The 20056-nt window shown below is 37.1% G+C and overlaps 1 protein-coding gene across 1 annotated transcript in view; it reads left to right on the plus strand.

The window, feature by feature from the left end:
* WDR44 (WD repeat domain 44) overlaps nt 1-15157 on the plus strand; it is a 95725-nt gene extending 80568 nt beyond the window's left edge. The window contains exons 14-20 of the mRNA XM_053580312.1: nt 5153-5275; nt 8957-9148; nt 9349-9450; nt 9652-9767; nt 10643-10770; nt 11474-11608; nt 14119-15157. Coding sequence (XP_053436287.1) covers nt 5153-5275; nt 8957-9148; nt 9349-9450; nt 9652-9767; nt 10643-10770; nt 11474-11608; nt 14119-14213 — 891 coding nt within the window. The 3' untranslated portion in view covers nt 14214-15157. The remainder of the gene's footprint in view (nt 1-5152; nt 5276-8956; nt 9149-9348; nt 9451-9651; nt 9768-10642; nt 10771-11473; nt 11609-14118) is intronic.
* Nucleotides 15158-20056: the final 4899 nt, after the last annotated feature.

Below are 20056 nucleotides of genomic sequence, written 5' to 3' on the forward strand. Positions count from 1 at the left end.
CTTCTTATCAAAATTAAGAGTTCTTTGAAATTATTCTCCTTAACCTTTCTCTAGCATTTGATGTTATTTATTTTTTTTTTTTTGAGACAGAATCTCACTCTGTTGCCCTGGGTAGAGTGCTATGGCATCATAGCTCACAGCAACCTCAAACTCTTGGGCTTGATGAGTCCTCCTGAGTAGCTGGGACTACCGGCGCCCACCACTACATCCGGCTAGTTTTTCCATTTTTAGAAGAAAATGGAAATTTTTAGAGACAGGGTCTCATTCTTGCTCAGTCTAGTCTCGAACTCCTGAGCTCAAGCAATCCACCTGCCTTGGCCTCCCAGAGTACTAGGATTATAGGTGTAAGACACTGCTGCAGGCCCACCAAGTACTTTTCATTTACTCAAAACATATATGTTGATCACTTTACCGTCTGGTTAAGAACATGAAATTGAAGGTAGACTCCTTCCTCGTCTGCTACCTATAGTTGTGTGAACTTCACTGTGCCTCATCTCCTAAATCGGCATAATAAAAGTAGCTTCCTCAGAGAGTTATAAAGGAAAAGAGTAACTGAGCTAGTCAATACAAAAGCACTTGCCTAGAACATAGTAAATGCTCAATTAATATTAGCTATTATGATTGTGATAATAATGTTGATGGCCATCATCATCACTGTGTGCCACGTAGCATTTTAGGCACTGAGAACGTAGACGAAATTTAAGTTTATTTTTGCTGGTTTGTTTGTTTGTTTGGCCAGGGCCGGTACCCTACTCCTTTGAGCCACAGGCGCTGCCCAAAACTGAAGTATTTTACAGGTGTTCTCTATTTGTACTCTCAAAACAACCTTATGATGTTGTTATATTTCCTTCCCAAGGTTGTTTTTTAAAAACCCAAAATTGAAGTATTTTACAGGTGCTCTCTATTTGTACTCTCAAAACAACCTTATGATGTTGTTACATTTCCTTCCCAAGGTTGTTTTTTAAAAACCTGATTCATACAGGTTAAGAAACATGCCTCAAAACATATAGCTCAGGAGGATTTGAGAGTCAAACCCCATGGCTTTAACTCTCTAGCCCATTCCTATGTTAGAATAGCTAATCACTGTAAGGAAATGAGATGGCAAAAATAATTGGACACATTCCAAAGATTTTTAAAAATCGTAATTTTTTTTATACTTTTCTAGCATTTTCTCCATTTTTCCCAAGTCTCTTAAGAGGCAGCAGTAATATGATTTAGTATCTGTTCAACTACCAACTTGTCTCAAGTGAGTAATATGCATTTTAAGGACTGGTGCCAGTCAGTAAACTAGGTCCTTCCCCCTAGTCCCTGACGATAAGAATATAGAAAACCAATTTGTAAAAAAAGAAGTACAGAAATCAAGAATGATTGGTTCTTGAACTATTTAGAAATATTTGTGGCAGTTTTTCAGAATAATTTTATGCCTATTCACTTTGTTAAAACCTGGGCTTCTATTTTGTATAATAATAAAAGTGTTACATTTTATATGATTTTTATTTTAATTTAATTTTCTAGTAATTGTTCTATATTTTATAATAGTTTTAGTCCATGACTCATTGAAAATTAACAACAAAAAAAAAGTCCTTCACAAATAGTTTGAAAAGCACTGGTGTAGACAAGTTATTTTAGTGAGTCTCTGCTTCACACAGTAATGGTTTCTAAGAGCTTATCCTCACCTCCCCAACTCTTCACCCCCATCTAGAGGAAAGGAACATAATTTCTGCAACAAGACTGTAAGCTCTTCAAGGGTAGGCACTAGGTATTATCTTGTTATTTCTCTTCAGTATCTAACACAGTGTTTGTAGTGGATTTTCTGTTCCTTGAAGACTTATTTTTGTGCCAGATACCAAAAATTACTTTAATTCTTAAAATAACGATCTCATGAGGTAGACGATATTTTGTTTTGTAAATGAAGATACTGGGCCCCTCTGACCCATCTAAGATCACAAAACTAGTTATGAATAGAACTTTGATTTCAATCTGATTTGTTTGATTCCTAAGATTAGGGCTTAGTTTAGAAAAATTATTTAGGGCGGCATCCGTAGCTCAGGCAAGAGGGCAACTGTTTATATAACCCGGCCACATACACTGAGGGTGGTGGGTTTGAACCCGGCCTGAACCAGCTAAACAATTGCAACAAAAAAGTAGCTAGGCATTGTGGTGGGCACCTGTAGTCCCAGCTACTTGGGAGACTGAGGCAAGAGAATCTCTTAAGCCCAGGAGTTTGAGGCTGCTGTGAGCTATGATGCTACGGCACTCTACCAAGGGCAACATTGTGAGACTCTCTCCAAAAAATAAATAAATAATTTTTAAAAATAGAAAAATTATTTAATTTTATTTATTCAATAACTATTTATTGAACAGAAGCCTCATATTATAATAAAACAAGTCTTAACATATCTTCAGCACTTTCATTTAATATTTTAGCGATGTTGGGGCTGGGCACGGTGGCTCATGCCTGTAATCCTAGCACCCTGAGAGGCTGAGGCAGGTGGATTGCTTGAGCTCACGAGTTGGAGACCAACCTGAGCAAAAGCGGACCCTGTCTCTACTAAAATAGACAAACTGAGGCAAGAGGATCACTTAAGCCCAGAAGTTTGAGGTTGCTGTGGGCTATGACGCCACGGTACTCTATCCAGGGCAACAGCTTGAGACTCTGTCTCAAAAAAAAAATTTAGGGATATTTCATATCTCTTTCATATGCTTATAACAATGGACTATTGTAGGAATTGAATAATGTCAGTTTTAATGAATTGTGGGCCATCGGTTTAGTTTTTGTACAGTTATTATTAACAGGACATTATTAAGCAAACTATATACGGTCTTCAAAATGTTTTTGAAACTGAATGGATCTTGAAAGTAAAAATGATTGATACTAGATGTTTTACAGATTATCATAAATCTTCCAAATTCTACTGTTTAATTCTTCACTTTTTTTTTTTTTGAGACACTCTTACTTTGTCACCCTGTAGAGTGCTGTGGCATCCTAGTTCACATCAACCTCAAACTCCTGGGCTCAAGTGATCCTGTTGTCTTAGCCTCCCTAGTAGCTGGGACTATAGGTGCCCACCACAACGCTTGGCTAGTTTTTCTGATTTTACTAGAGATGGAGTCTTGCTTTTCTTCAGGCTGGTCTTAAATTCCTGAGCTCAGGCGATCGACTCGCCTTGGCCTCCAAGAGTGCTAGAATTACAGGTGCGAGCCACCACATCTGGACCAATCTTTTTTACTTTTAATTATAAAGAATGCCATCTATTTAAAAACAGGTATGTTACACAAAATATATACTTTTAGACTACTCTAAAATAGCATGCACATGCAAATCAGTGTTTCAACTTAGTCTTAAAATCAAAGATTAAAGATTCTTAACTACTTTCAGTAAGTGATAAAACATCTACATAACTCACATTCTACTTAAACATTCTGCAGAACAGTGTAGTGGCTTTAGCAGTATTTTTCAATCTTTTTTATCTCACAGCACGCTTAAACCTATAGTTAAACTTCTGCATCACACTTAGATTATGTTGATCAAAAAAAGGAGCAAAAAAACAGAATATGCTTTGAACTTCTTTCAAAATAATTTAATTAATGATCTTTATAAATTTTTGTGGCACACCCCTTGAAAATCACTGGGCCAGAAGCCAGACCTTGGGTTTACAATCCCAAGTCTGCCACTGATGGGTTATATAATCTTGGGTAAGTTGTTCAACTTCTCTGTGCCTCACTCACTGTTCTCATTTGTAAAAGGGGATAATAATATACCTACCCCATGGGGTTGTTGTTTAGTGCTAAGAACAATGGTTAACACATAAGTACTCAATAAATGTTATCATGACCTTAATTTGCTTGGTACCTTTAGGCATACCAAAGAATACCAGGGTCTTGTTTAAGTTTCCTCATTCAGTATAATTCATAGTTCTCCATTTTAAATAGATTGTGTTTAGGAAATAATGAGTTTCTGCCAGCTTAAAGCTTTTGGCATATAGATGTTTGGTTCCTGGGTGATGGGGTCATAACAATAGTGCCTAAATAAGTTATACTGTCCTCTTTTGGCTTTGAAAATGCCCTTATGTATTCTGAGAGATTTAACAATTTCTTTTTTTGGACACAGAGTCTCACTCTGTTGCCCCTGGGTAGAATTCCACGGTGTCATAGCTCATAAAAACTCAAACTCCTGATCTCAAGCCATCCTCCTGCCTCAGCCTCCCAAATAGCTGGCAATATAGGCATGCATCACCATACTTGGCTTATTTTTCTATTTTTAGTAGAGATGTGGTCTCTCTCTGGCTCAAGCTGATCTTGAACTCCTGAGCTCAGGCAATCCATCCACCTCAGCATCCCAGAGTGCTAGGATTACAGGCATGAGCCACCACACCCAGCAGATTTGACAATTTCTATTCTCTAATTTTTTCACCTCAGCTGTGCCAAGTGCACAATAACTTTTTTTTTTTTGGAGACAGAGTCTCACTTTGTTGCCCTGATAGAGGGCCCTGGAGTCATACGTCACAACAACCTCAAACTCCTTGGCTCAAGTGATCCTGTTGCCTCAACCTCCTGAGTAGCTGGGACTTACAGACACCTGCCACAATGCCTGGCTAGTTTTTCTCTTTTTAGTAGAGATGGGGTCTCACTCTTACTCAGGCTTGAACTCCTGAGCTCAGGCAGTCCACCTGCCTTGGCCTCCCAGAGTGCTAGGAGCCATCGCACCTGACCTTTGAAGACATTTTAAAGGATAATTAGAGATCCATGTAAGTTAAAATTCACCAGTGTTATCAATGTGAAAATAACTGAACTAAACTGAAAATATTATGAATAGATGCCTTATACCCCTCCCTAAGTTCCAGTATGTACAGGCAATAACAACTAAGGCATACCTTAGTCTTCTGCTGGTGCCTGACAGATTCCTTTTGACATAGATTATAAAATTCATCCAAATTTCAGAAGAGGTAGTGTGAAAAAGTCTTAGAATTGATGACATATAGTATTTTAATTGTTTGGGAAAAAATAGGATCTTCCAAGTGAATTGGATAATTTTTTGTTCTTATGCTGCGTATAACAACTATTGGGGTACATAAAGCCAAAAAGTTCACTTTTATTGTATAAGTAGTTTTTTCATATGGTGATAAAATGATTAATGTCATTTACTCCATAGAACTACTTTCTTCTTTCTTCTTCGATGGATAAAACAGTCAGGTTATGGCACATTTCCAGAAGAGAATGCCTTTGCTGTTTTCAACATATTGATTTTGTCACTGCCATAGCTTTCCATCCAAGGGTAAGTAACTGTTTATACTTTTTTTTTTTTTTTGCTATACTCTGAGGAAGGTGAGGGAAGCAGGTTTCACTAGAGAGTAGTTGGACTATAGAGAAAAAATTATTAACAGATCATAGTTAAGAGCAGTTTAATTTTATGTTTCATTTTACTTTAAAAGTGAGAAAAGAAATATTCTGCTAATCTGTGTTGGAAATACGGAGAATGTTATATTCTAAATACACAGGAAAAAGTTATCCCATATATTTAATAAGACATATAAGGTATAAATAATGAAATAAAGTATGCCATTAAAGATGAAAGATATTGGAGATGGAGGAAGAAGAGACAGCAGATGGGTAAATGAGAAAATGAAGTACATGGGCGGGAATAGTCACAAGAGAATTGCGGGGGGAAGAGACAGGAAAATATTGAAAAAGGCAAAGACCAAAATTCATTACAAGATATACTGAATTCCTGTTATTGATCTTTATGTCCATTCTTTATTCATTTCCAATGTAGAAAATTCCCTTAATATCTTTCTGCTGGAAAGAATTTCATCTGATTTCAGCCAAAGGAGAAAAATCTACTATCATGGAATTATAGACCTACTGTACATCCTTAAAGGATAGAGTACCACCAAATGCTTAAGGCTAAATTAGTTTTAACTTTCTGCAACTATAAGTTCAAGGGAAATCACATTTTGGTGCTGACTCCAGTAGCTAGATTAAAATAAGTAGAGAACTTGACCTGACTCTAGGCTGACTTTCCCTCTCCCATATATTGGTATATGATTACATTTCCAATGGTGTCCTCATCTCTGTACATTTAACACCCGTTGTCTTTTTTTTTTTTTTTTTAAGAGACAGTCTCACTTTGTCGCCCTGGGTAGAGTGCTGTAGCGTCACAGCTCACAGCAACCTCAAGCTCTGGGGCTTAGGCGATTCTCTTGCCTCAGCCTCCCAAGAAGCTGGGACTACAGGCGCCCACCACAACACCCGGCTATTTTTTTTGTTGCAGTTTGGCCAGGGCTGGGTTTGAACCCATCACCCTCGGTATATGCGGCCAGCACCCTACTCACTGAGGCACAGGCGCTGCCCCCATTGTCTGTCTTATTAATGTGAATTTCAATCATGTTTGCACTTCTTCCTCTTTTTTCCCAGATTAAGAAAGAAGACTGGCTTTTTTCTAAGTATAAATTCCTTTCCTGAGCAGGCTGAAAACATAGGTGGTAATAATTCTGAATCCTATAAAGACTTAGTTAATAATTTTTGATAGTTAAAAATATTTAATCTATGTTTGCACCTTTTCAGTTTTTTTTTTTTTAATTTTTTTATTAAATCATAACTGTATACAATGATATGATTATGGGGCATCATACACTCACTTCATAAACCATTTGACACATTTTTATCAGAGTGGTTAACATAGCCTTTCCGGCGTTATCTCAGTTACTGTGCCAAAACATTTACATTCTACATTTACCAAGTTTCGCAAATACCCCTGTAATATGCACCACAGGTGTGATCCCACCGATTCCCCTCCCTCTACCCACCCCACCCCCTTTCCCACTTCCCCCTATTGTTAAGTTGTAGCTGGGTTATAGCTTTCATGTGAGAGTCCCAAATTAGTTTCATAGTAGGGCTGTGTACATTGGGTATTTTTTCTTCCATTCTTGGGATACTTTACTAAGAAGAATATGTTCCAGCTCCATCCATGTAAACATGAAAGAGGTAAAGTCTCCATCTTTCTTTAAGGCTGCATAGTATTCCATGGTATACATATACCACAATTTATTAATCCATTCGTGGAATCACACTACCAGACCTCAGACTTTACTACAAATCGATAGTGATCAAAACAGCATGGTATTGGCACAAAAACAGAGAAGTAGATATCTGGAATAGAATAGAGAACCAAGAGATGAATCCAGCTACTTACCGCTATTTGATTTTTGACAAGCCAATTAAAAACATTCAGTGGGGAAAAGATTCCCTATTTAACAAATGGTGCTGGGTGAACTGGCTGGCAACCTGCAGAAGACTGAAATTGGACCCACACCTTTCACCATTAACTAAGATAGACTCTCATTGGATTAAAGATTTAAACTTAAGACATGAAACTATAAAAATACTAGAGGAGAATGCAGGGAAAACCCTTGAAGAGATTGGTCTGGGTGAGTATTTCATGAGGAGAACCCCCCGGGCAATTGAAGCAGTTTCAAAAATACACTACTGGGACTTGATCAAACCTTTTCAGTTTTGAACAAGTCATTAGATTCTTCTTTCTGAATAACACCCCCATCCTGTCACCCAAAGATGCAACAAAAGGATAGATTTACCCCATCAGTATCTGTGAACAAATTTTTCTCTCCCACCACTATTTTAGCTATAAAGTAGCAGATTGGAAAGAGATAATAGATTTTGATAGTTATCTATGTAGTATTTTATTACTTATTAAGGTTTCTGCCTAGTCAATAATTTTGTATAGTATTTTTATTTGGTTTTATTGTGGAAACTGTAAAGCCCTAGTCTCCTTTTTTATTTTGTAAATACCTTCTACAAAAGCCCTGTTTCTATAAACAGTACTGATTTGGAGAGTTTTTAGAGGTGTTGGGAAAGAATGGGGTAGTGTTGACATTTTTTTTTTCTAGGAACTATGACTCTTACTAGAATGTGAACTGGAAGGAAGGTAGCAGAGTTATAAAAGAAATAGCAGATGGAGATATACGTATATGTATGTATGTAAATAAAAGTCAAAATTAGAAGACTAAGTATTTTTACTTGTTCAGCTCTCCTACTAATAGACATTGAGTAAAGCCTGCTATCCCATAGCCATAAACAGTTCATCATTTCTAGTTTGTCCTTAAAAGTTTTCAGAGGTAGGTAATAATAATAACCTTGAGCAGAGAAGAGAATTTGTTTCTTGTTTTGATATCCCAATTACTTAATCTTTAATTCTTATATTAGCAAATACTAGACCAGTTTAGTGGTAAGACTGGCTTCATTTACAACAGGGTTTCTTAACTCTGACACTACAGACATTCTTTGTTACAGGAGGAGAGAAGGCTGTCCGGTGCATTATAGGATGTTTAGCAGCATCTCTGGCCTCTATCACCTACATATTAGTAACATCCCACTCCACCACCCCCCATTGTGACAACTGAAAGGTCTCCAGACATTGCTAGCTGTCCTCTATATGGTCAAATTGCCCCAAGTTAAGAACTCCTGGTTTTAAGATTAAGATTTTAATAGTGAAGTGATTCTCTGCTGGCATGGTGTTAGAGTTGGAAAAAATGGCTTTTATGGGGCACTAGTTGATGTTACTCTTTTATCCAAGCATTACATGTACGGGGAGGAGGGATGATATAGGATATGTTTCCCAAAGCATGTTCTTTGGCAGTGCTAGCCCTGTTAGATATTGTTACTTAACTTTCCTAATGACCCCCCAAAAGTCCATGGTTAAATAAATTGGAAAATGCTACCAACATTACCCCTTCTTTAGAGATTCAGAATGCAAGTTAACTGAGAATCCTGTTTAATTTTCAAGAATTTCTCCAAGGTATTTGATCATAGAATCTTCTTTCATGCAGTATATAAGATGTACATTTTAAAACATTACCTTCTAATAGACTATTTTGATTTGTTAAGGAGTTTTTTCTTGATGTGGTAAAATGAAAGCTTTCTCTTTTGCCATCTTTTTTAGGATGACAGGTATTTTCTAAGTGGGTCATTGGATGGAAAGCTCCGCCTTTGGAATATACCTGATAAAAAAGTAGCTTTGTGGAATGAAGTAGATGGTCAGACAAAATTAATCACAGCTGCAAATTTCTGTCAGAATGGCAAATATGCAGTGATTGGGACATATGATGGCAGATGTATTTTCTATGATACAGAGGTAAATGATGATCTGATATAAATTACATAATTGGATACTTAGTAAGACACTTGTGGTTTTGGACAAGTTGTTTATCCCCTCTAGTCTTTAACTGTTTAATATGTAAATTAGGGCAAATAATACCATGTCTGAGCATTGGATCAGGTGATCTTTGAGTTTTCTTCTAATTCTGGTATTTTAAATATATGATTTCTTTTTAGCATTTGAAATACCATACACAAATACATGTCCGATCTACTAGAGGGCGCAACAAGGTTGGAAGAAAAATTACTGGCATTGAACCTTTACCTGGAGAAAATAAGGTACTATGGCATTCAAAACCATCTCTCTCAACACTATATAGACTCTTGAAAGTTAGTCCTTAGTATCTTAGCAAAAACATATTCTCCTTTTTTTCTAATTTTATGGTACATTTGTTTTGTATGTGTGTAACACCTTTTTCATTGCAGCTTAACTTGCATTAAAAGATGATAACTTTTGCTTTTCCTTTGATCTGTTTTTAGATACTAGTAACCTCAAATGACTCTAGAATCAGATTATACGATCTGAGAGATTTGTCACTGTCTATGAAATATAAGGGTTACGTCAATAGCAGCAGCCAGATCAAAGCAAGTTTCAGGTAAATTGGCAATGATTAATTCCCACAAGAGATGAGAATGTTTTCTTCTTATTCATCCCTATTTTTCCATTGATCTATGCCTTACATTTATATGGTGTTTTCACTTTTTTTTACGTGTTTACAACGGACATCTCACTTTATCGTCATGTAATACTTATATCTTGTCCATCTATATGATATCTAGAGTTAGAATTGCCTCTATTCTGCAGATGAAGAAACCAAGACTCAGAAAATTGATTGGCCTAAGGTTGCAGTTGTTACAGAGCCAGGATTAGAAGACTTTCAGTTTCAGGATTTTTGCTTTTGTACTTTCATGTAATCTTTTAAGAGGGGCTTATAGCCCATCTTCCCTACCCCCATTGTCTTGAGCCTTTTAGGTATATAGAAGCTAAGAAAGCATTTTAACATCCTACAGCACAGTGTCCTGTATTTATAACTTTACATATCATTATTATTTGAATTCTTAATTTGGGATCTGGAGGTTCTCTTGAAATAGGGTTTACCTGCCTTTTCTTCTTTCTAGCTCTCTTTTTCAGCCCTTATCAGTTCTTCCTTTCTTCTTGAATTACTCAGCAATCCATTTGGTAAAGTACTCTGCCTCTCTCCCTTTTATCCCTTAAATCATCAGTCTTCCCTGTGTGGGTTAACTAGCATCATAATTCCTAGAGTTCTGATGAAAATACAAATGCAAGGCCCCTACATGAGACCTACACATTCAGAACTTCTAGAATGAGATTATAAGTCTACGTTTTCAACAAGCTCCATTAGCTGTTGTTTTATGTATTAAGTTATTTTAAAGTAGAAGCACCAATAGAAAGAAACATTAAAAAAATATAAAACCACACACAATTTTTTTCTTCCTTTCCCAATTTTAGCCATGATTTTTCCTACCTCGTTAGTGGTTCAGAAGATAAATATGTTTATATCTGGAGTACTTACCATGACCTAAGCAAGTTTACTTCAGTCAGGAGAGATCGCAATGACTTCTGGGAAGGTATTAAAGGTAAGTAAATGCATATTTTTGCATGTCGCATAAGACAAGTTAAAGTGGAGGTGTACTGAAAGTAAATTTGTATAAGCTTTATTTTGGAGAAGCAATTTGGCAATTATCACTGCTGTTGCTTTGTATTTGGTTTTGCTTAATTTTTTCTATACTAAGGAAAAACTTGCCCTTTTCTAAAATTTGAGAAATCGTAGAATCTCAGAAACTTATATATAGTATTTTTTCAAAAAATATTTTTGGGTATTATTTATTTTGTTTTAGTTTGTTTTGTTTTTGAGACAGAGACTCACTTTGTTGCCCTGGTTAGAGTGCTATCGTATGGCATCATCGTAGCTCATAGCAACCTCAAACTCTTGGGCTCAAGAGATCCTCTTGCCTCAGCCTCCTAAATAGCTGGGACTACAGACTACAGGCATGTGCCACATACCCAGCTAGTTTTTCTATTTTTAGTAGAGACAGGGGTCTCACACTTGCTCAGGCTGGTCTTGAACTCCTGAGCTCAAGTGGTCCACCCACCTGGGCCTCCCAGGGTGCTAAGTTTACAGGCATGAGCTACCATGCCCAGCCAATTTTGGGGTTTTAAATTGCACTTAGTTACTTCTATGTTAGTTTTTAAGAATAGTTGGCATGTAACACTATTGTATTTGTCTTGATGTTTAGTGTCAAATTTATCAGTTATCCTGAAGTAATTTTATTCCCTCAGCACATAATGCAGTTGTTACGTCAGCCATCTTTGCTCCAAACCCTAGTTTGATGGTATCTTTGGATACACAATCTGAAAAATCAGAAGGGAACAGTAAAGATGAAGATGCTGAAGGTTTGGATGCTACACCATCTGGTAAGTAGTCATATTTTATTTTCCCTACATTTTTTTCTAGTCATCACTTAGTAGTAACCTCATTGACCTAGTGTTGGGTGTGATGATGTTTTCATGAGTATAAAAAGTATTTCTTGGCTCAGCACCCATACTACAGTGATTATGGTTCTAGCCACATGCACCGAGGCTGGCAGGTTTGAGTCTGGCCCAGGCCAGCTAAACAACAATGACAACCACAACAAGAATGTAGCCGGGCATTGTGGCAGGCACCTGTGGTCCCAACTACTTGGGAGACTGAGCCAAGAGAATTGCTTAAGCCCAAGAGTTGCTGTGAGCTGTAACGCCATGGCACTCTACGAAGGGCAACATAGTGAGACTCTCTCAAAAAAAATAAATAAATAAATACTGTAGTCCCAGCTACTTGGGAGGCTGAGGCAAGAGAATCACTGAAGCCCAGGAGTTGGAGGTTGCTGTGAGCTGTGTGAGGTCACGGCACTCTACCAAGGGTCATAAAGTGAGACTCTGTCTCTACAAAAAAAATAAATAAATAAGTAACCAACAATTAAATAAATAAATAAAATTTTAAAAAGATTATTTCTTGTTTACAACATAGCTAACAAATATCCATTTCTGAACATGTATATGTATACTTATATATTATATATAATGTGTATATGCACATATATATGTATGTGTATATATACATATATAATGTGTATATATAATGTACATTATATATAATAAATATATATGCATATATATGTGTGTGTATGTATATATATAAAATAAAATTTTGAGACAGAGTCTACTTTGTCACCCAAGCTAGAGTGCATAGCTCACAGGAGCCTTAACCTTCTAGGCTCAAGTTGTCCTCCTGCCTCAGCATCCAGAGTAGGTGGGACTATAAGTACCCACCACAGTAGCCAGCTAATTTTTCTGGATTTTTTTTTTTTTTTTTTTTTTGTAGAGACAGGATTTATGCTTTCTCAGGCTGGTCTCAAACTCCTGAGCTCAAGCAGTCCTCTTGCCTCAGCTTCCCAGAGTGCTGGGATTGCAGACATGAACCATCACCCCTCACCAGTTTTTTGTTTGTTTGTTTGTTTGTGACAGGGTCTCACTCTGTCTCCCAGGCTAGAGTATAGTGACATCATTATAGCTCACTCTAATATCAGACTCCTGGCCTCAAACTATCTTCTTTCCTCAGCCTCCCCAAGTAGCTGAGACTACAGAGACATGCCACCAGACCTGGCTAATTTTTTAATTTGTTTGTTGAGACAGAGTATTACTACAGGCTGTTCTTGAACTCCTGGACTCAGCCAGTCCTGCCTCAGCTTCCCAAAGATATGGCATTACAATTGTCTACACCCAGCCTATAAAGCATTTTTTATATATGGTGAATGATTTTCTTCTCTAGCCTTTTCATATCCCTAAGTCCTTTACTGCTGCTACTATAGCACAGCACTACTTTCAGATATGACAAAAAGGTAATAAGGAATGTTCAAAGGCTTAGAATATGTTTGTAACACATCTAAGTGAAACCAGTTTGCCTGACACATCTTGTGTACAACTTCCCAATTAAAGTTTGGATTAGGCTAGATGTGGTGGCTCATGCCTGTAATCCTAGCACCCTGGAAAGCCAAGGCAGGTGACTCGCCTGAGCTCAGGAGTTCAAGACCAGCCTGAGCAAGAGCAAGACCCTGTCTCTACTAGTGTTGTGGTGCATGCCTAGAGTCCCAGCTACTTGGGAGGCTGAGGCAAGAGGATCTCTTGAGCCCAAGAGTTTGAAGTTGCTGTGAGCTGTGATGCCATGCCACTCTACCCAAAGAAACAGAGCGAGACTATCTCAAGAAAAAAAAGTTTGGATTATTTTCTTTCTTACTACCTGTTACTTATTAAGTCTACAATTTTTACCTACGTCTATTAGAGTTGGTTAACACAGAAGTTGCTTGCTATAATAAATGCTTTTGCACAGATGGCAAATGTAAAAGGTAAGTGTTTTTGCCATTTTGCATAGTGACATAGCTCTTCAGTAAGGTCCATAATGGCAAAAGGTGCTGTCAGCATTCCCAGGGCAAATATGTGTATTTTATTTCTTGGCTGTTTCAGAATGTCTGCTATACAGTAAACCTTACTGTCAACCTCGTTAGACATCCCTGTTACCAACAGACTTGCATGTTCTTCCAGCACTCCAGTCCTGGGGCTGAATAACATGCTAGCCTCTTGCCGTGAATTGAAGCATTAGACAATTTAGAGACCAAGGCTGCCTGGGAATAAATCCAAGCGTTCAGCCCCTAAGGGACTGTAATATCCTCAAGTCAGGGAAAGACCAGCTAAGACAGTCTACAGTAATTAGAAGTAAACCTCTGAGAGGAGGAGAGGTTTTACAGGAACCAGCTGGAAAAGGAGACTGAGAAGGTGGAGAGAGGATCTTCCCACTGAAAGGTCGAGGGTCATGTCCATGTCGTAATTGTGTGGCAGCAGGCTTCATATTCCTTTAATATCAACTTAAAACTATTTTTTCTGCTTTTAAGGTATTATGAAGACAGATAACACAGAAGTTCTTCTCTCGGCTGACTTCACTGGAGCAATCAAAGTGTTTATTAACAAAAGAAAAAATGTATCTTAATTTGAAATGACATTTAAAATAAACATATCAGTAAGTTTCTACATGTATCAGAACTGAAAAAAATATTATAGTGTTTCAGGCTAACATTCTTTTTTTAATTTTTATTGAAAGTTGTTCAAATATAATATATTTTTTGAGAGGCAGTGTTAATGACCTAGGGAACTATGGAGTGATAGACTAGAAAGAAATGTAGCTAGAATAACATTGCCAAACATTAGGCTTATGTTTGTTATGTTTGTGTTTTTGTTATATAATTACGAACATGCGCAGGTTTCTGCATGAAAAGATATTAATATATTAATCACATGTGTGTGCCTTTTGGTTACATGCACTAAATCTAACAGAGTTAAATTATTTCAGTGGCTCTTTTGGCCTCTTACAGGGGGAATAGTCTTGTTTCTAGCTTAAACAATTTTTTTGCACAAAATTTCATTTTTAAGAAAAGTGGTATCTTTTGACGGAGTTATTGTTTTGAAAATGTTATATAGGTTTTCAATAGGTCAATAACCATGTGTAAATGGTTTTTATAAATTTCTCAATTTGGGACAAGATTTTTTTTTTTGTGGTCTAAATTGTGGACTTAAGATTCTTTTCTTTACATGTGTATATATAATTTTTTTTTCCTTTGGCACACTGGAGCACAATGTTTCTATGTAAAGAATTCTTTTCATTCTTTATCCATGAGCACCAGGCTTTGCTCACTTAAAAAATGAAGCCGCATTAAGGAGTGAGTCTTCTTTTTTACAATAATGTAAAAATGAACTGTTTACATTTTTTTAAAGCATTGTAGTTTTTAAAAAGCTGTTTTGTTTTGTGTTGAATTTGAAAGCCTTTGTAAATATCAGTATAATGTACCAATGAAATAACATATGGGGCAATGGAACCTCAATCATGTTGTTGATGGTTAGCATATGTTTCTGAAAATTAAATATGTATTATTAAAAGTTGGTTGCCAACACTTGTTTAAACATGACTTTAATTTGAGATGACTTAAGTAAATCAAATACTGCAAGAAAAATAAACTCTTGTTTAATCATTTAATTGTTAGCAAACAGAAGACCAGGTTTTAAACCCCTAAATTATAATACATTAGTTACATTCCTTTGATTTTTTATTTTAATTCTAGTTTTAAACTGAACACTGCTAAGAATTCATCTATATGCTTATATGTTCTTTTTTTTTAGTTTTTTTTTTTTTTAATCATAGCAGTGTACATTAATGCTATCATCGGGTACAGTGTGCTGGTTTTATATACCATTTGAAATATTTTCATCAAACTGGTTAACAAAGCCTTCGCCACATTTTCCCAGTTATTGTGTTAAGACATTTATATTCTACTCTTAGTAAATTTAACATGTACCCTTGTAAAATGCACCGTAGGTGTGGTCCCACCAATCACCCTCCCTCCACCCATCCACCCTCCTCCTCTCCTATTGCATTCGTTTTCGGTATGTAAGTGAGAAGCTGGGGAGCCACAGTCATGTCCTTAGTAATCTAGCATGGTCTTGGAGTGTTCTGGGCATTCTAGTAAACTGCATATTGTCTGCCTTTGTGCTGCTTTCTTTTTTTCTTCCTGTTGCCAGTGCCATACTCTTTTTCACCTCTCCATCTTTTCTTCCTTTCTTTCCCCTCTCCCCTCTGCTCATCTCTCCTTGCTTACTTTGGCTTCCTTATTCTCCTGTTTCCTTATTCTCCTCAGTTCTGACAGATTGAACTGTTATGCCATTGGCTTTCTAATAACCAGTTGTAGTTTCTTTAGTCTCAAGGTCTGGATGGCAGTGTGTTGGTCCAGTGTTTCTTTTTTGAGCTTGATGTCTTCAACTCTTTGACACAGCTTGGCTTTCACTGACTTCTGCCTCAGTACCTGTAGTCTGCTGTGGTGCTGGTTGTTTCAACAGTACATAGCAACATTCATATAGATGTTACCATATGAATATCTCCTGATGGATTTTATATGGTTACTTGAACAAAAAGACAAAAATAGTTGAGATGCAAGCTTAAAAGCATGATATTGACACTTGCTATCACTATATGAATATATACTGAAACACTGTATGTTTCCTGACTATAATTAAGGAAGTGAGTTTGAAAAGATAACATCAAAACATCTACAAGGAAAAATTGAATGCCATTTGTCCCTAAAATGAGTATTAGATACTTTCTATAATAAGAGATATGGTATTGTAAGAAAGAACAGATGTTTTAGAGTCAAGTAAACTTGAATTTGGTTCCCTCTATTAGCACATTCTTTATGCAAGTTATTTATCCTATATTAACTTTCATTTCCTTCTCTGTAATATGGGAATACCTAATTTAAATTGTAAAGATTTGCTGAGAAATCATGTATATGTAAAGCATGGTGCCTAGCCAGTAGGCATACTCAACAAATGTACATTTCTCACTGGCTTTTCTAAATTCCTGAGTGCCCTCCCAGACCAAAAAAAGTACCACATATAGAAATACTTTCTAGACAGGGATGTCATGGACTCATAGCATTTTAGGGACTAACATAGGGAACCAACATTTTTCTTTTTTTTTGCCAACTTAAGATACTTTTTTAAACTGCTACCATCTACTATTCCCTCTTCATGAAAGTTTTAATACTTCAAAAAGTTGAACAGAATCTTACGATCTTAGAGCAACAATCTATTTGCTCTAACAGACTAAACCTAGCTTTAAAAGTAATTATATTCCCTTATTTCCAACTACTTTTTTGGTAAAAGCTTCATCAGGGACTTTCTGTGGCATACTGAGAAATACTCTGCTAGATGAGCAAATTCAAAACCATCTCTCTGGAAAGTTTTCTAAACAGCCAATAGTGAGCCTTTTTCCTCTTCTGGTTTACTGTAATTGGAATGAAAATATTAATGACTCAGTATAATATAGCTTGCCATTCTCCCAGGTCTTCAAATTACACAGTGGAGTAGTGGCTTTCTATTTGAAATGTGTGTTTAACGTTAATATGTCCATGTGCCAAATTCCATTTCCAGTTGCATAATTTTGAGAGTTAGAGGCCATATCTCCCTACTAAAGTGAAAAATTGAATTATCAGAGTATTTTAAATTAGCTTAATTATTGTAGAAAGGGAGAAGATATGTTTGGTACTAAATGTTTCCTCATGAGTTCACAAAAGAAAAACTATCAGGTGCACTGATTTCTACTTTCCTGCCTTATTATTCATTAAGCACATGATATAGAGCACCTATTGTATACCTAGCCCTGCTGGGCCTAGAGAAGAATAAGGCAAGATCCCTGTGCCAGAAGAACTCAGGGTCTGATGGAGAAGCTCACAGAAACAAGTAAGAGCTTTGGAACTGTCTTGTATGGTCCTAGAAATGTCCCCTTTTCTCTCATTTCCTATCTATTCCACTCCTCCTAGTAGCGTATGACCACGACCTGTTCTCAGACCAGTCTTTGTTCATGTAATAGTACAAGCGCAAGGACAATATGAGCAAAAGAGTACATGAGTAACCTATAGGTAAGGCAGAGAAAATGGAGTACTCGCTGTGTCAACATTTTCTCTGGTCTCTTGCCCTCCTCACCCAGCTGAGAATCATTGTCTTATTTCCTGAAAAATCATAACTGTCCTCTCTTTTAAGTTAATAGACCTTGGTTAACAGACCCCTTCACTTCAACTGCTCTGTTATTCCCCTCAGTTCTGAAGCTTGGCCTTTTTTGTTTTGTTTTTCCACCCTAGATGTGAGTCATCTAGTTTCCTAGGAAACCTTAGCTTCCCTGGTTAGCCACTTTTCTATTGTGGATACATGGACGTGAAATACATTCAGGTTGATTGAATGGGGCTAGCATTAAGGATATGTGTGAAGATGAGGGGAGGGATTCACCACAGGATCCCAAATAAATCTATGGCATCATGTAGTTGATCTAGGGCTGTACAAGCAAGTATTTTTTTTGCTCTTACATTCAGTTATCGTGACTTACACTGTTGTCTTTCTTTAAAAAAAACAAAAAAAACTTTATTTTGTCATGACTTTTGATTTATAGAAAAGTTGCAAAGAAAATACAGAGTTCCCTTACCCAGTTTTCTCTAATGTTAACATTTAACATAACTATGGTACATTCATCAAAACTAAGAAACTAAACGCTGGTACACTATTGATTAAACACCAGACTTTACTCAAATCGCACTAGTTTTTCCACTAATGTCCTCTTTCAGTTCCAAGATCCAGTTCAGGATATCCCATTGCATTTAAGCACAGCATGCTTTTCTAATATAAACTTTCATTTTAGAATACTTTTGATTTTCAGAAAACACACAAAGAGTTCCTGTATCCTCTGCTTCCGCTTTCCCTTGTTAACACCTTACAAGGCCATCATACACTTTTCACAACTAAGGAGTCAGCCAACACTGGTATATTACTATTAACTGAACTCCACAATTTATTTGGATTTCACTAATTTTTGCCTCATGTCCATTTTCTCTTCTGGATCCAATCCAGGATACATTATATTTTGGCATCATGTTTCATTGGGGACCTCTTAGCTGTGACAATTTCTCAAATCTTCCATGCTTTTAATGACCTTGACAGTTTTAAGGAGTACTAGTCAAGTATTTTGTTGAACGTCCCTCTATTTGGGTTTGTGTGATATTTTTCTCATGATTCCAGTGGGGTTATGGACTATGGAAAAGAAGGCCACTGTGGTGAATTGCTCTTTTCATTACATCACGTCAGCGGTGCATACTATCAACAGGACCACCTGACTGAGGCAGTGTCCATCATATGGGCACAGTTTAAACAATCTGTTGAACATTCAGGTTGTACCTGTTTTTTTATTGCTACATATAATAATAGGAGATAAAGAGAGGTATATATATTGTCATAATTTCTAATTAAGATGTTAGATCCTTTAATTGAATTACAAAGAATGAACTCTATTTTTGGTTTCAGAGGTTTTTCTTTGAGATGGTCTCACTCTGTCACACTGAGTAGAGTCCTGGGGTGTCATCGAAGCTCACAGCAACCTAAAACTCTTGGACTCAAGAGATCCTCCTGCCTCAGCCTCCCAAGTAGCTGGGACTACAGGTGCCCAGCCAGTTTTTCTATTTACAGTAGAGACAGAGGTCTTGCTCTTGATCAGGTTTAGCTCAAGCAATCCACCCACCTAAGCCACCCAGAGTGCTAAGATTATAGGTGTGAGCCACTGAGCCCAGGTGATACTGTTTATTTGGGGACTGGGAGCAGTGCCAAGCCTAATCTATTTACAAAATAAAACATTTAGTAAAGCAGTGCAAACAAGAGCTGAATCCATTTTCTAAACCTGTTGAACATAAGTAAAACTCAACTATTAAAAGCAAAGCCAAAGGCCAGGCATCATGGCTCATGCCTGTAATCCTACAACTTTGGGAGGCTGAGGCAGACGGATTGCTGGAGCTCAGGAGTTTGAAACCAGCCTGAGCAAGAGTGAGACCACGTCTCTACTAAAGATAGAAAAAAACTAGCCAGATGTCGTACATGCCTGTTGTCCCAGCTACTTGGGAGGCTGAGGCAAGAGGATTGCTCAAACCCAGGCATTTGAGGGTGCTGTGAGCTATGATGCCACAGCACTGTACCCAGGGTGACAGAGTGAGACTCTGCCTCAAAAAATAAATAAATAATAAAAGTGAAGCCAAAAAGAAAAATTGAACCTAGACTGGGAAGTCCAAGTCCTTAATCAGGACAGTCGTCTTTTACTTGGTCTCAAGGAACCTCTTTTGGTACCCAAAGCAGGAGTGGTGAAGCCCAAAGTATGGGGGTGGAGGGTGCCAACAGACTGCAAAGGTGGCAGCAGCTGATACAGACAGGTTGTAATGAGAGTGGAATGTGGCAGAAAGCCTCAAACCCCTA

This window comes from Nycticebus coucang, chromosome X (genome assembly GCF_027406575.1).
Source record: "Nycticebus coucang isolate mNycCou1 chromosome X, mNycCou1.pri, whole genome shotgun sequence".
Lineage (NCBI taxonomy): Eukaryota > Metazoa > Chordata > Mammalia > Primates > Lorisidae > Nycticebus > Nycticebus coucang.